We start from the raw sequence: 15,307 nt of genomic DNA, 5'->3' as shown, positions 1-15,307 counted from the left end.
AGGCCCCTGGCCCCAGGCAGCCTGGTTCCTCAATGGAGTGTCCCCGCTCTGCCTGGGGTGTGGCCGCAGTGTCGTGGCTGCCCGGCAGGGTGCCCACTGCGGGAGCACAGCGGGCCTTTGTGCCAGGCGGGCACCACCCCCTGGCCGGCCCCTCCCCGCTCAGGGGACAGTCCTTACCTGCCGGCCTGGCCCGCTGCCGCCCAGCCAACAGCTCGGCGTGCTCCTTGTTCCTCGCTCTGCGTCCAGAGCTGCTCCCCGACGGCGCAGCGCAGGGGCCCCCGCACGACAGCCCAGCTGCCCGGACTTCGCGGGTCCCCTCCCCCGGGGCTGATCATTAACCCGGAGGTCGTATAAGGAGCAAGTGGCCCGGGGCGGGAGGGACGCATCGCCGCCGCCGCCATGGACAGTAGCACCTGGAGCCCCGCGACCGCCACCACCGCCGCGCCCCTCGCGTCCCACGAGCGCATCCGCAATGCGGCCGACATCTCTGTCATCGTCATCTACTTTGTGGTGGTGATGGCTGTCGGGCTGTGGGTATGTGGGGGCCCTGGAACGCGGGCTGAGGGGGCGAGAGCCACTGGGAGGACGAGAGGGGCGCACGGAGGAGCGACGGCCTCCGTGAGCTGCGAGGGGAGAGTGGGCTTAAGGGTCTATGGAGCGGAGTGGAAATGACTTGAAAGCGCTCGGGAGGAGTTCAGGGGGCACAGAGCGGAGGTGAGGGGCCGGCAAGCACGGATGAGCAGAAGTGAGAGGGGTGCCGAAGGGAGCCGCCCAGGAAGGCCCAAGGAGGATATCTCGGACCCAGGGGCAGAGAAGGAAGGTGGGAGACTGGAGAGGCTGGGAGAGGGTGTGAGGGGCAGGAGAGGACCAGCTTGGAGCTGCAGGGAGGGTCCCCCGGCTCGGGAGATGAGCCCTGAAGAGGTGACTACTGTCCTGCCTCTTTGTCATTCAGTGTTGGATGGAAAAGAAACAGTGTAGAATGAGAGAGACACGAGCCCCTGCCAGCTGCAGGTGCTGTGGGGCAGCCCAAGGTGAGGGCCCTGCTGGGTGTCCCCCTCCTGGGAATGCTGACCTGAAGCCTTGTGTCCTGGGATCACAGGGGCTGGAGTGAGTTAGAGTTGGGAAAGCTAGGTCACAGAGGAGGAGGAGGAAGACCAGAGCGTGGCCAGGTGCTGGGAAGAGGGAAATGCCTATGGCTCCCCTTTGGCGCTCTGGGGACACACCAAACCAGAGAAACTTGTTCTTGGCAGCCTGGAACTTGGAAATTTCACTTATGACAGACTCGGGCACACCCAGCAACTAGAAGAGATGTTTTAAATGAGCAGATATTCCAGCCCCTCTCAAAGGCTGTCATGGGGTGGTGGTGGCGGTGATAGGCCAGGAGGCTGCAGTGCCAGCAGGTGGTTATATTGAACTCTTTTGACTTAGAGGAGAGGAGAGTGGACGTTAACCCTTCCATGGCCACAGAGTTTTTTCAAGGATAAAAGGAAGTGTTCATTTTTTTTTTAAGGAATTGTAGAAACCAGATGTGATTGAAAGTTTCCTCAAGTGTCACAAGAGATTGGTGTCGCTGATTCTTTCGCAATACTCAGCTTCCCACATATAGTGGGGAGTGTCTAACTAGGAGCCAGGATTCTCAAGTTGAGTACCAGCTTTGACATGGTTCCAGCCATGTGACCTTGGGGGACCCCCCTCAGCCTCAATTTACTGAAGTGTGAAATAGGTACAATCTTGCCTATATTTATGACTCCCCAAGGTTGTTGTGAGCATGTGCAGAGATGAATCTTTATGGACTCTAGGAATCTTTTTCTATACCGTTATCATTTGCCCTGCAGGCTATGAGCCAGGCCCTGAATTATTTTTGTCCTTTTAAGTAAAATGGGCAAAGGTGGTCAGCTGGGTAGGACATCTTCACAAAAAGCTACGAGACAGAGAAGGCAGGAATGCTAGTGCCCATTTTACAGAAGAGGAAATTGAAGCCTCATGTGGTTGTGATTTGCCTAAGGTTGCAACACATGGATGGTTCCTGGAACTCAGGTCTCTGGACTATTCCACAGTACCGGGCATTTCTCACCTTGCCTGCCTTCCTCCCCCGACCTCACTCCTGCATATAAGTTCTGGAGCCAAGATGTGAATCCATCATTTGCAAGCTGTGCTGTACTGCCTGTTTCCCAGACAATCACTGATAATCTCCGTTCCCTTAACTGATCTCATTTTAGCCCTGCTGGTTATGGTGTTTACACTTTTCAAATATCTGTGAATCAGTATCACTTGTCCTGTTAAATGCTACTTAATGAGCCTGCTAGTATTTGTCTAGATTTAATCTTCCCCCATTAGTCAGTGCCTCTGGAGCCTGGTCATTGAACGTGCTGGATTTCTTCCAGTTTACATTCCTCTTTTTTCTATTGGAGCATCAAGAGTGTCTTGGTTCAGGGACAGGCATCCTGACTTCTGCATGATTTCTGGGCTGCACGGACAGAGCACTCCAGGCTCATTGTGCTTCCTCAGCTTAGAAAAGGCATCCACAGCCAATGTCCCTCTGTCACATCCTCATGTCTTCTAACATTACTTTGTCTATTTTATCCTCTTCCAATGCTGCCTCATCCAATTATATTTGGGCTTGAGCTTATAACTTCTTCTGTGTCTATTTCCATGTTTCTTTCACCACCTCTTGGTTTGTTTTTTGGGGGATTTTATATCCTTTTAGGCTGAATCTCTGACTTTATTCTTTCTGGAAGATTTCATTGAGCTAATCTGAAACCCCATATGTAAGGGGTTGTTAAACTCTGGCCATGGGCCAAATCTGGCCCACAGCCTATTTTTGTATGGCCCACAAGTTAAGAATGGTTTTATTCTTTTAACGGGTAGTAAAACCCAAAACAAAGTAAGAAGAGTATGCGACAGAGATTGTATATATCTCACGAAACCTAAAATTATTTACTATCTGGCCCTTTTTCTTTACAGAAAAAATTTACTCACCCCTGCCTTCTGTAATCATTTGCACTAATAGCATCATTGGATACCTGAGTAGCAATGGCCCCTGTGATAGCCCAACATCCCCATTTTATAGATGAGGATCAGAGAGGGTGACCAGAAGTCACTCAGATGCATCAGCAGCAGAGCTGGGACTAGAACCCAGGTCTCATGATGCCAAAGGCAATACTCTTTCCACTATCTTACCTTTCCTCCTCCCTAAGACATTATCCTTTCTGGAAATACCCTCTCCATGGTCTTTCCCACCCCCTGCATTGCTGTGACAGGGTCCTGGTGGTGCTCAATTCCTTCTTTCCTCACATATTTTCATAAAGTGAGGGCCTAAAGTTTATCAAGTTCAACCCTCTTCATCCTATACTTGAGTCTTTTCTTTACACCACTTGACAAGTTGTCAACAATCTTCATTTGAATACTTCCAACAGAAACTCTCCCCGGCGCATTTCCATCTCTGGACAGCTCTGGCAGTGAGGAAACTCTTCCTGGTACTGAGCTCAGATCTGATGTCGTGGAGCCTCTCCCATTGTGTATGGTGGTGCCTTATGCAGACCACGCAGAGCGAGTCTGTCCCCCTTTACGTATCAGAAGATGATAGGCCACACCTGAGTCTTCTCTTCTCAAGGCCCAACATCCCCAGTTTCTTAGGCTTCAAACAAAGGTCTGAAGTGCCTTCCTTTTGCTCAATATTTTTATTCCATTGAGGAAAAAAATGTGGGTCAGTAATTGTGCTTCTTTTGCCCCTGTGCCTTGCAATTGTGAAATCATTCTTTTCTAGTTGCAGAGTGGACAGGCAAATTTAATGCTATGGTTTACAAAGTGGGGTCTGGAACTTTTCTTTTTTCGAGCATCCCTTGCTTGCAGAGACAATGTCTTTCCATTTGTACGATGTGAACAGCGGGGAGGAAGGAGGCAGGGTATATGAGCTGGAATGCATGCCCCAGGAAGCACCTAATGAATGTTACTGACAGACTGCAGAATGTCTGTCTGGAGGGGTGTTGCTCATTTCCAGAAGGAGTGTTCAGGGTGGGATATGGGGGAGGAGTAGAGGCAGAGGGCACTGAGAAACGCATTTATCCTTTTTACTAAATGTGTGCCATGCATAAGGCATTACGCTAAGCATTATTAGGGAGGATTAAAAATTTGTAAAATTTTACCATAATCAAGCTAATTAACATATCTATCACCTCACATGGTTACAATTTTTTATTTTTATGATGAGAACACTTAAGATCTACTCTCTTAGCAAATTTAACTATACAATACGGTATTATGAACTAGTCACCATGCTGTAAGTTAGATCTCCAGATCTTATTCATGTTATAACTGAAACTTTGTACCTTTTGACCAACATCTATTTCCCTCACCCCCAGCCTCTGGCAATGAACGTGATGCAGTCTATATAGAAGCTGAAATATAATGATGTACACCTGAAATTTACACAATGTTATAAACCAATGTGACCTCAATAAAAAAAATTAAAAAATGAATATGTATTTCAAAATGTCACACTGTATACTTAAATATATAAAATTCTTATTTGTCAAATAAACCTCAATAAAGCTGGAAAAAATTTGTAATATAGTAATGCAAAGTAAAAAAATTGTAAGGGCTGTGAAGGGGGTATGGACCGAGTTCTCTCGATGTTCAAAGGAGAGAGGGATAATTTTGTTTGGGGAGGGAAGGAGGCCATCCAGGAGGAGGAGGTTTCCGAGGGAGAGTGTTAGGTGAGGTTTCGTGGGGAAGGTGGCATTTGAGGGGCCTTGAAGGATGGGTACGCAGGGTCTGGGCTTGCAGAGATGAGGGGATGAACATTCTGAAGAGGAAGAGGCCTGATGTAAACACATCTCTCCTCACTTTTTATCCACCCCCCAAATCATCCCTGAATTATCCAGCTTTTCGCTCTAGTCTCTGTCCTCACATTCTTCCTCTAAGCTCCTTGTTTCTGAGACCAACTTGGAAATGTTGTGTCTGGGCCCCAAACCCGCTTTTCCAGTCCCTCCAACCCTGCCTGGGGGCATCATCCTGCTCTCACTTCAGAATGACCTTCAGAACGGCCTTTCCCTGGCCAACTGCTGGAGCTTTAGTCCTTGGGACTTATTTCTGTTTCAGCCCCAGCTACCTTCCCTGCTCCTTGAGTCTGTTGGTCCTCTTGTTATTCCCTGAAAAATCACTACAGAGGCTCCAAGAATATGTTCTATGGGAGGGAGGACCCTGCCAGGAGTCCAGAAGGATCCTAGCCACACTCTCCCCGGCACTGCCTAGCACACAGGGGTGCTCAACAATCTGTGATTGTTTGGACGCATGAATGACCCTGCTTCCTAAAGGACTAAGCTCAGTACCTCTTTGCAGTCTGAGCACCCAGCAATGTGCTCTCTGTAGCACACATGTTTGCTGAATGAATGGCCAGTTTCTAAATGCCTGAAATGTCACCATCGGAGGTTAATTCCTTTGGACTAGTGATGCTCTTCAGCCTCAGGGGTCACCTATGAAAATGCAAACAACTCTGACAGGACTAAGTCATTATCAGCCATTAGCATTTTCAGGGAGATTAGCAAGCCTCAGCTAAGGGAAGGCTGTCGACACAGAGAAAGAGGAAGAGGGAAGGAGGCCAGGGACAGAGACACTGTCCCTGTTTTGTGGTGGAGGACTGGGCCTGGGCCTGGGCCTGAGCTGGACCAGAAATAAGCCGAAGGTTCAGAGGCAGCGTTCCAAGGGAGCTGTGAAAGGGGCTGGTTGTCATTTATTTGTATGTCCTTCTTCTCATAAACCTTCAGTGGCTCCCTACTGCCTATGGAATAAAGCCTCCACTTTTTAGCCTGGCACTTGAGGGTCTGCAGTCAGCCCCCACTTCTCACCACTCTCCCCATTTATACACCTCAGCCAGGTGGCCAGATAATACCGCTCACCATTCCCTCCCTCCCGACGCAGGTGCAGTGCCACCTCTGGGACATCACTCGTGCTGTTCACACAGTCTGAAATGTCCTTTCCTTCTTTTCTCCGATAATAAATATCACGCTTTCTTCAAGACTTGCTGAAATGCTCCCCACTCCGTGAAGCCTTTCCTGACACCCCAGTCAGAAAGAATCCTTTCCTTCCTCTGTTTTCATAATAATAATAATAATAATAATAATACCTCAGTATTCATAATATATTGAAAAGTAATGTTTCCATTAAGCTCCTACCTACATCCCCAGAGAGGAAAGTTTTGAATTGAGTTTCAATGTTCAGTCTTTTAGGTAATATTTGGTACCAATACAGTGCACTATAGCATTTTTCTTTCTTTTTGTTTTAGTAACAGCATTATTGAGATATAATTCACATACCATATGATGCTTTTAAAAAGTATGATATTTCACTAGACACCTTCGGTATGCTTGTAAAAAGGCATAAAAATTTCCACTTCCCCTTATTTACCAGACAAACAGATCCAGGCCAAGTGACTTATTCAAAGCCACACCTTAAGATCCTTGCAGAGCTAACACTAGGGCAAGCTGTTTAAACCGTCTGAGCCTCAGTCTCCTGTCTGTGAATGTAGGTCCCTGCCCACTTCATCTGAGTGTACTGGAGTTCTGGGGGAGTAAGGAATGTGGAAGTGTTTTAGAAAGTGAAGTGGGTAGAAGAAAGTGTGAGTATAGGGAGGTGGGAGGGTATATCCTGTTGGCTGACATGGTCACTCTGTTCTTGTTTTCTATTGAATTTTTGACCCTTCCTCCTCAGGCGATGTTTTCCACTAATCGTGGGACCGTTGGAGGCTTCTTCCTGGCAGGACGAAATATGGTGTGGTGGCCGGTAAGTTTTCTCTAAAATACTATTTGCTTAACTACGATATTCACTGTAGGAGGAGGCCATTTTCTTCCTGGCTTTGGGTGGTGGTGATTCTTCCTTCCTGCCTTAGATCCCTCGTGGTGGGTCTCCTGCTCACCAGGTCTCCTGGGCACCCTTAATCTCTTGTGGTAAGGGAATAGCCTTTAAATAAATAATGCTTGGAATCCTTCAAGGGATAAATAGGGGGAAAGACTACACAAGGCGGGCAGTGTGGAGAAGCAAAAAAAGCCACACAGACGGAGGTGATCTGGGCAAACTTGAGCTTCTACTTCAGTATCTATAAAATGAGGATGGCAATATTTACTTTGCAGGAGTGTTATGAGAAGTAGAGACTTCTTATGGGTGGAAACTCAATAAGTAGTAGCTCTTTTGCTATCTTTTTGCTACTTTGAGCCCCATGGAAGAGAGACTTTATCTGTCCTACCTCAGGAACCTAATGCAGTGCCTGACACACAGGAGGCCCTCAATAAATACCTGTAGAATGGATGGAGGAGAAGGCCCCCACTATTTCCTATTACAGTTTTCCTCATCTCTTGGTGGATTTTGTATTTTGTATATTTGAGAGGTGTTTCCCTGACCCTTGTACATGGGCAGCACTATTCCAATCAAAGGACATGTGCATGGGTGGACGAGAACCTGGGAGGTCTCTTCCATCCTAACAGCAGAAGGCTCTGGCTAGTTTATCAGTTCGGTTCAATGACCATTTCGATTCAGAGTTCTCACCAAAACGACTGGTTGACCAAACTGGCCAAATTATGCGAGCCCTTGGGCTTAAGATACAAGCAACACTGGCTGGTGAAAGAGGGTGATAATGAAGCGTACATTACAATGAGATTGACAGCTATGGGTTGACTGGAGGAAGCAAGAAAGTAAAGACTGTCCCTGTCATATACATAGCAGAGGGAGAAGTTACGAGGAAATCACGCAGTTGGCCTTAGATCAGCTATTTTGGGATGGATTTTAAGAACTGGCATCTTCACAGTTGCTTGGGTTATCCCTGAAGTCATTTCTGCTTTATCCTTAAGGTGGCCAAGAATACTGGGCAGATGCTGGTTTCTGTAGTGGATCCCTCATGGTGATCTCTCCTGACACATTTTCTCTTCTCATGCTTTGGATTTTGGTGCTTTTAAGCTAGTGTCAAATAGGCAGCTCTGATCACAAAGTTCAAGACAAGTCTGGGGTGGTCCCTCTAAAACTGTACTGTCCAATATGGTAGCCACTAATCACATTGGCTATTTACATTGAAATTAAAATTAGATAAAATTAAAAATTTCTTTCCTTAGTCACACTAGCCATATTTCAAGTGCTTAATAGCTACATGTGGATAGTGGCTACCATATTGAACAGTGCAAGTCCAGAACATTTCCATCATTGTAGAAAGTTCTATTGGGCAGTGCTGCTGTACAGATTTCAGAGCCAAGTCTGACATGAAATCCAGTGGATTTGAGATTTGCTAAATTGAAGAACTGAATAGGACCTTGAAGTTTACTTTAATTATTTTGAAGACAGTGCACTCTCCACCCCATCTAATGCTTCAGTGTCCCCTACGGTAAACCTGCCAAGTGCTCATCCAGCCTCAGGTTGCATCCAGCCCCGTAGTCTCCCTCCCTGCCCCCACTGCTATGATGAGAAACTCATATCCCTTCATGTAAAATTTCTAGGGCTGATTTATTGGGGGGTAAGATCTCAGCTTCCAATCTCTAGGTTGTGGAGAAACCAACAAGAGGGCGAGGCATGGGGCAGAACCACCTTTAGGAGATATGCATTTTGGGCTAGGCCTGGGAGCACATCACGTCTTAACCAGCGATAATATCTTTCTTCCTGATGGCACCCAGGTCTGAGTCTGGGCTGAGAGTTGGTTGTTGAGAGGAATTAGCCCCACCCAAAGCAGGTAGGATTCAATGGTTCGTGTGGGGTTTCCTGTGAGTACTCTTTTTCTTACTCATGTCTCAGTGTTGGATTATTCTAACCAACAGAGAAACATGGCATCGTTCTTTTGTGCAGGTCACTGCTTCCTTATGAGGCTGAAACTCAACTTTTCTTCCTCCGATAGTTTCCATCTAAGGCTTCATGAGATTACATTAATGATTTCTAAACCTGCCCATGTGTCAGAATCACTGGGTGTACTTTCTGAAAATACAAATTCCTAGGCCTCACTCCAGACCTACTAAATGAAAAAACCTTAGAAGAGTGTCCCAGGAGTCTGCAATTTTTAAAAAAGCTTCCCAAATGCTTTTGATGATCAGGCAGGTTTGATAATCACTGGTTTGGGTAGACTCTTATCTATCTGGTCAGATTTATTGAAAACATCACCATCGGTTAGGGATACTGAGAAGGGGGATTCTTGAATGGGGAAGCAGCGACCTCTAGGTCTCTCCTAACTCTGAGAATGCTCTAATTCTAGAAAATTCTATAGTAGAATGAGCATGGGCTTTGAAGTCAGCATATCTGAACTGCCACATTTATTAGTTGTTTGACTTCGGGCAAGTCACTGAACTTCCCTGAGCTTCAATTTTTACCTCTATAAAAAAGGATAATAATACCTGCTTTGGAGGGTTCTTGCCAGTATTAAACGAGATAATGGATGTATAGCACTTGGCACGGTGCTTGGCTAGTGCTCAATAAATGGGAACGTTGAGAAATGGTGGGAAGGGGAGTGCCCAGTAGTGTAGTGGTTAAGTTCGCGTGCTCTGCTTCGATGGCCTGGAGTTCGTGGGTTTGGATCCTGGGCACAGACCTATGCACCGTTCGTCAGGCCATGCTGTGGTGGCATCCCATATGCCAAACGTAGAGGAAGATTGGCATGGATGTTAGCTAAGGGCCACTCTTCCTCACCAAAAAAAAAAAAAAAAAAGAAAGAAATGGTAGGAAGGTCAGGAGTGCCAAGGAACCCTCCTATTGGCATCTGTCTGGTACATAGCACTTAGTCATGCCCAGTAAATGGAAGCTACCATTTATGTGATGCTGTTGCTGCTGCTTCACTTAAATTTAATGTTCAGATTGACTGTGTGGATAAATGAACATGATTTATATGCATATTTATTTACACTCTGTAAATTTATTTATATTCTGTAAATCACCTGGCTAAACATTGACCACATTTAACATCTCTGAAGTTGGCTTTAGTGTTATAATCAATCAGTGGCTTGCCATGGTTTAAATGGCAGTGTTTTTTCTTTCTTTGTGCTTCATGGTACATCTTACGATAGTTGGTGTGTTAGATTCAGTAAAGTATGGTTACATTCTAAAGTAGTGGTTTTTGAAAATGTGTTCACTACAACCCTTATGTGCTGCAGAAATGCCTCAGGGGCTGCCTTCCCCCACCTTCTCAGCAACTTGACATTTATTTATTTTATATAAGGGGAATCTGCTAAGATTGTGTTTGAGAACAAGATTCTGCTGACTTACAAAGTTTAAAAACTGCTCATTTAGAAGAAAAATAGGCATGATGATTTCCATTCTAAAATTTAAAATGGTTTTAAAACACTACTGCAATACACACTTGAAAGAAAGAGTTGAAGGAAAACACAGCATGCAAGAAAATGCAAATCTTGGTACTTTCCAAAAACTGAAAAATAGTTTAAACTATATCAAACTTATATTTCTAAATTTCCCTTTGCGTTAAATACAAAGTCAGTTCAAGCCTGTCTGTCAGCCTAGAAGTTCCTAACTGGAGTCTCAGTTCTCAAATGTGCTGGCCCAAAGAGAACACCACAGGGTCACAGGCTCTTCAGAGCTGACGTTTCTCTCAGCCTGTTGACTGCAGCAGAAACCCTCCAGTGGGACACTTGACCCCCTCCATCTGCCTTTAGCCCCATCGCTTTGTGCTGTAGGAGGAGCAAGCAGCCAGAGAGGCTTTGGGAAGACAGTCCTAGGGGATACGAGGAGGGGGGGACCTGTGTTGACCTTGGATTGACACACCCGAGGCCAGGAGGGCTTGGTTAGTCACCCACAAGAAATCAGGGGGAAATCAGAGCTTGTCAAGTCTAAAAGGAGATTGGACAAAGGAGAGGCCAGTTAAGGGCATTCCTGGGAGCTTTGGGGACTTTGATAGGAGCAGTTGTGACCTGTAACAGGTGAAGATCCAGGACGTCTGGAAAAAGACCCCTTTCCTAAAAAGTTAATGAGGCCAAGAGAGAGAAATAGTTTGTGCCTTGGCCTGGAGAGAGAAGTGAGGGACAATTGGAGAGGAGGAGCCAGGACTCCAAGGCTGGGCTACAAGAGTAGTCAGCTTACACAGGGATCCAGGAGGGAGGTCCCCAGAAGCCTGAGTCATGCGTGAGGCAAGCCAAGCCAACTGAGTAACAGGAAACCATGAAGCTATACCTTTTCTGACTGTGGGCTGGTTGGAGGGCCAAGATTCCCCTTTTTTATGGCACTTTTAATAAACAGCTGCCTATGAGGTGTGTTGTAATGATTATTTGGGGATATGGGAGATATGAAAGCAGGAATGTGAGGTTTGAGGGGGAAATCCCCCGCTCCTTGGCTAATGGTAGCAGAAATTACTCAGAGATCCCAGGTACATAGCCCAGTGGAGGACTCTTGTTTTGGAGTAGAGTTTGGTCACACCTGCCAGAGCTAGCTCCATGGGAGCAGCAGGGTACAATTGTGCTAAGCCAACCCTTCCACAGCCCCATGCAATGCAGAAGTAAGCATTCCAATAGGAGTGGGAACTGGAGACCTCTCAAGGAACCTAAGGACTTGGCTTATCTCAGCTTTTTTTTTTTTTTTTAAAGATTTTATTTATTTATTTTTCCCCCAAAGCCCCAGTACATAGTTGTCTGTCATAGCTGCACATCCTTCTAGTTGCTGTATGTGGGACGCGGCCTCAGCATGGCTGGAGGAGTGGTGCCTCGGTGCGCACCCGGGATCTGAACCCGGGCCGCCGGCAGCGGAGCGCACGCACTTAACCGCTAAGCCACGGGGCCGGCCCTTATCCCAGCTTTGTGACATTGGGCAAATCATTAACCTCTCTGAGCCTCAGAGAGTCTCCTCTTTTGTAAGATTCCACACCACAGAGGAAGGAACAAGCAGGAGGAAATGGGTGTGGGCATGCCAGCCAGTCCATCGCCAGTGAGGGTCTTGAAAATGGAACGGCTGTGTGTCTCTCAATAACCATAGTTTCTTTCCTTTCCCTGTTATTAGAGAATCATCAGAGAAGAGTATAGCACAGTGGTTTAGGGCAAAGGTTGACAAACTTTCTCTGTAAAGGGCCAGATAATAAATATTTTTGGCTTCACAGGCTATCTGATCTCTGTCACAACTACTCAACTCTTGTTGTCGCATGAAATCAGCCATGGAGGATACATAAATGGAGGGGTGTGGCTGTGTTCCAGTAAAACTTTATTTACAAAAACAGGCAGAGGGTCAGATTTGGCCTGTAGGCCCTAGTTTGTTGACACCTTGTTTAGGCCTGCTCTAGAGTCAGGCTGCTTGGGTTCGAATCCAGCCTCTGCCCCTTCCTATCTGTGTAACTCCGTTTGAGTTACTAACATCTCTATGCCTTACATTTGCTATCTCTATAATGGGGATAACAGTACCTCTCGAGGTTGTTGTGAGGATGCACACACAGTCTCAGAACGGTGCCTGGCACACAGTAAACTCTCCAGTTTAGTTCTTATTCTCCTTTTTTCTTTTTTTTTTTTTTTTAAAGATTTTTTTTTTATTTATTTTATTTTTTCCCCCCAAAGCCGCAGTGGATAGTTGTATGTCGTAGCTGCACATCCTTCTAGTTGCTGTATGCGGGACTCGGCCTCAGGATGAACGGAGAAGTGGTGCCTCGATGCGCACCCGGGATCCGAACCCGGGCCACCAGCATCGCAGCGCGCGCACTTAACCACCAAGCCACAGGGCCGGCCTTATTCTCCTTTTTTCAACTGGAATCTTTTGAAGGACCATCACATCACTGATTGGATTGAATCTTCAGCGATCCAGCAAGAATGGTGATTAACCCCATGGGTTGCCCATGTTCACACAAGATAACAACAGAGCTCTCTGTTCTTCTGGTATTTCAGGTCTCTTTCTCCTTATCATTTGAGATGGAAATTTATGAGATCAATAGAAATAGTCTAAAAGTTTATCTGAAAACCAAGAAATTCTTTCATTTAGGGCTGACTAGAGACCCTGATAGAAGTTTTTCCTGAGGAAAGAGGACAGCTTCTCATACTTCTTGAACTCTCTTGAGTAAAATGTTCTGATTTTATCTTTAAGTCTCTAAAACCTAACGATCAAATCAGAGTTCAACCATTTAGGATGCTACCAGAGTGGCCAATGGGAGGCCTGGAAGAGGCTGGTAGGCCTAAGACCTAGGTGGGAACTCATGAATGAGAGAGGAAGAACGTGAACTGGGTGAATGGACACAGGAGAGGCCGAGAGCTCACCAAGGGAGCAAAGCTCAGAAAGAAATGAGATGGAAGATGGACAAATACTTGGCCTTCATAAGCCTGGGTGGAAGTGACCACCAAGTCTAGTTGGCTGTCTCTTCCTGCTCTGATTGCTTTCCACCCGCATGTAGCTATCTGTGCTTTCATTTATCCCAGTGTCCAATGATAAGAGCTGAGTCTGTATTTTTCTTAATCTTTTTCTTTATCTCTTCTAACACCTAGATGCAAGGGCCTTGCATCTAGAAGGCACTTGACAAATATGTGCAAAATTAAAGAAATGGGAGAGATGAGAGGGACGTGTTCCCAGACTCTCATGCTGAACCCCCTGTTGATGTCACCTGGGACCTCAGTCTGTTATTCTGCAGTGGCCACACAGTGTAGGCAGTGGTAAGAATTCAGGTGGTTAGGAGGCTGCTGGGTCTGAGTCAAAGCCGGCCTCCAGCAGCGCTCCACATTTCTGTTCCTATGTACAGAGAAAATTTATTTTCTTTAGGTTTCTTTTTTAGGCTCATGGTAGTAAAATTGGAAAAGCGAGCCTAGCCCCAATCAGAGTGCCCAACTTCAGCCCACATGGGACCCCTTGGTAAAGTCTGGTATGGCCTTGCTTCCTCACTAACTCAAACATTTGGTTTTTCTCAGTTTGAGTCAAGATTTTGCAAAACTTGTCAGTTCCCTTAGATATGTATCTCCTTTCTGGTGAGTTTTTTGCTTAGTATGCCAGTTGCTGCCTTGCTCTTAAAGGACCTGTTCCCTCTCTTCTCCTCCCTTTCCTCTTCCTTCCTCCTCCTGTTTCTTCTCTCCTCCTTCTCCTCCTCTTTCTCCTCTCTGCTCTCCTCCCCTCTCCCTCTCCCCCTCATCCTTCTCTCTCTTTCTTTTTGGTGGGGCCATTTCCCTCCCATTCTTCATGGCTTAGTCTCCTCTGAGGAGTTTCTCTGATTAATGCACAGCCACTCACCACCCCATTCGTGTATTCTGTGTGTTCCTAGGCATCAGTGGACTGGTATGTAGCCAAGTTCCTATCATCTAGCTCGTACCTAAGCTCCTGCCTGCTCCTTTCCCTCTGGCTTTCTTCCCAGTATTTTCTAACACATTAGCACTTCCGCAGACACAGAAAGGACAAAGTAAATTATAGTCAATATTTCTGGTTGGTTGAAGTCAGAAGAGTGCTGAAACAGTCGATTAAGATGAAATCTTTGGATTATGCATGTTAGAAATCTTTCTAGGCCTTCCCTGTCCATTGGCATGGCACAATTTAAGTCAGCTGCAGCTATATGTATCTCTTTGGGTGAACTTTATATTAGGGAGATGTTTTAGAATTGGGATTAAGAGCATGGACTCTGGGGGCCGGCCCGGTGGCACAGCAGTTAAGTGCGTGTGCTCTGCTTTGGCGGCCCGGGGTTCGCAGGTTTAGGTCTCAGGAGCGCACTGACGCACCACTTGTCAAGACATGCTGTGGCGGCGTCCTATATAAAGTAGAGGAAGATGGGCATGGATGTTAGTCCAGGGCCAATCTTTCTCAGCAAAAAATGAGGAGGATTGGCATCGGATGTTAGCTCAGGGCTGATCTTGCTCACAAAAAAAAAAAAGAAAAAAAGGAGCATGGACTCTGGAGCCAGGCTGCCATGGTTTGAACCCCAGCTCCACCCATTCCTAGCTTTGTGGCCTTGGGTGAGTTACTTAACCTCTCTGTGCCTCAGTTTCCTCAACTGCAAAATAGAGATCATAGTACCTACCTCATAGAGTTGTTTTGAGGATTAAATTAGTTAATACATGTAAATCTCTTAGAACAGTATATAGTTGGTACCACCCAAGTTGACTATTCTTACCATCATCATCATCATTATCGTATCTCATCTCTAGATCCTCCTCTTTAAATTGTGAATTCAATCATTTATCCACTTATGCATTGCTGTTCTTTCATTCTGCATCTACATGTTTGTGACCTACTAAGTGCCACATTCTGTGTTAGGTGCTGGTATATATTTGTGTGTGTGTGTGTGCGTGGCACACATAGTCTTATAAAATATATCTAAGATTACAAATATTATGTTTGTGTAAGTGTTAAGCAGGAAATGTATTTGAGTCAAGGGTGGGAGGGAAGGAGAGGG

The 15,307-nt window shown here is 46.1% G+C and overlaps 1 protein-coding gene across 1 annotated transcript in view; it reads left to right on the top strand.

The window, feature by feature from the left end:
- The first annotated feature begins 399 nt into the window (after positions 1–399).
- SLC5A1 (solute carrier family 5 member 1) overlaps positions 400–15,307 on the top strand; it is a 58,305-nt gene continuing 43,397 nt past the window's right edge. The window contains exons 1-2 of the mRNA XM_087423613.1: positions 400–534; positions 6,709–6,780. Of these exons, the coding sequence (XP_087279739.1) occupies positions 400–534; positions 6,709–6,780 (207 nt within the window). The remainder of the gene's footprint in view (positions 535–6,708; positions 6,781–15,307) is intronic.

This window comes from Ceratotherium simum, chromosome 35 (genome assembly GCF_057802395.1).
Source record: "Ceratotherium simum simum isolate JZ-2026a chromosome 35, ASM5780239v1, whole genome shotgun sequence".
Classification (NCBI taxonomy): domain Eukaryota; kingdom Metazoa; phylum Chordata; class Mammalia; order Perissodactyla; family Rhinocerotidae; genus Ceratotherium; species Ceratotherium simum.
The sequence above is the reverse complement of the archived record's forward strand: the minus strand, read 5'-3'. Positions and strand labels throughout refer to the sequence as shown.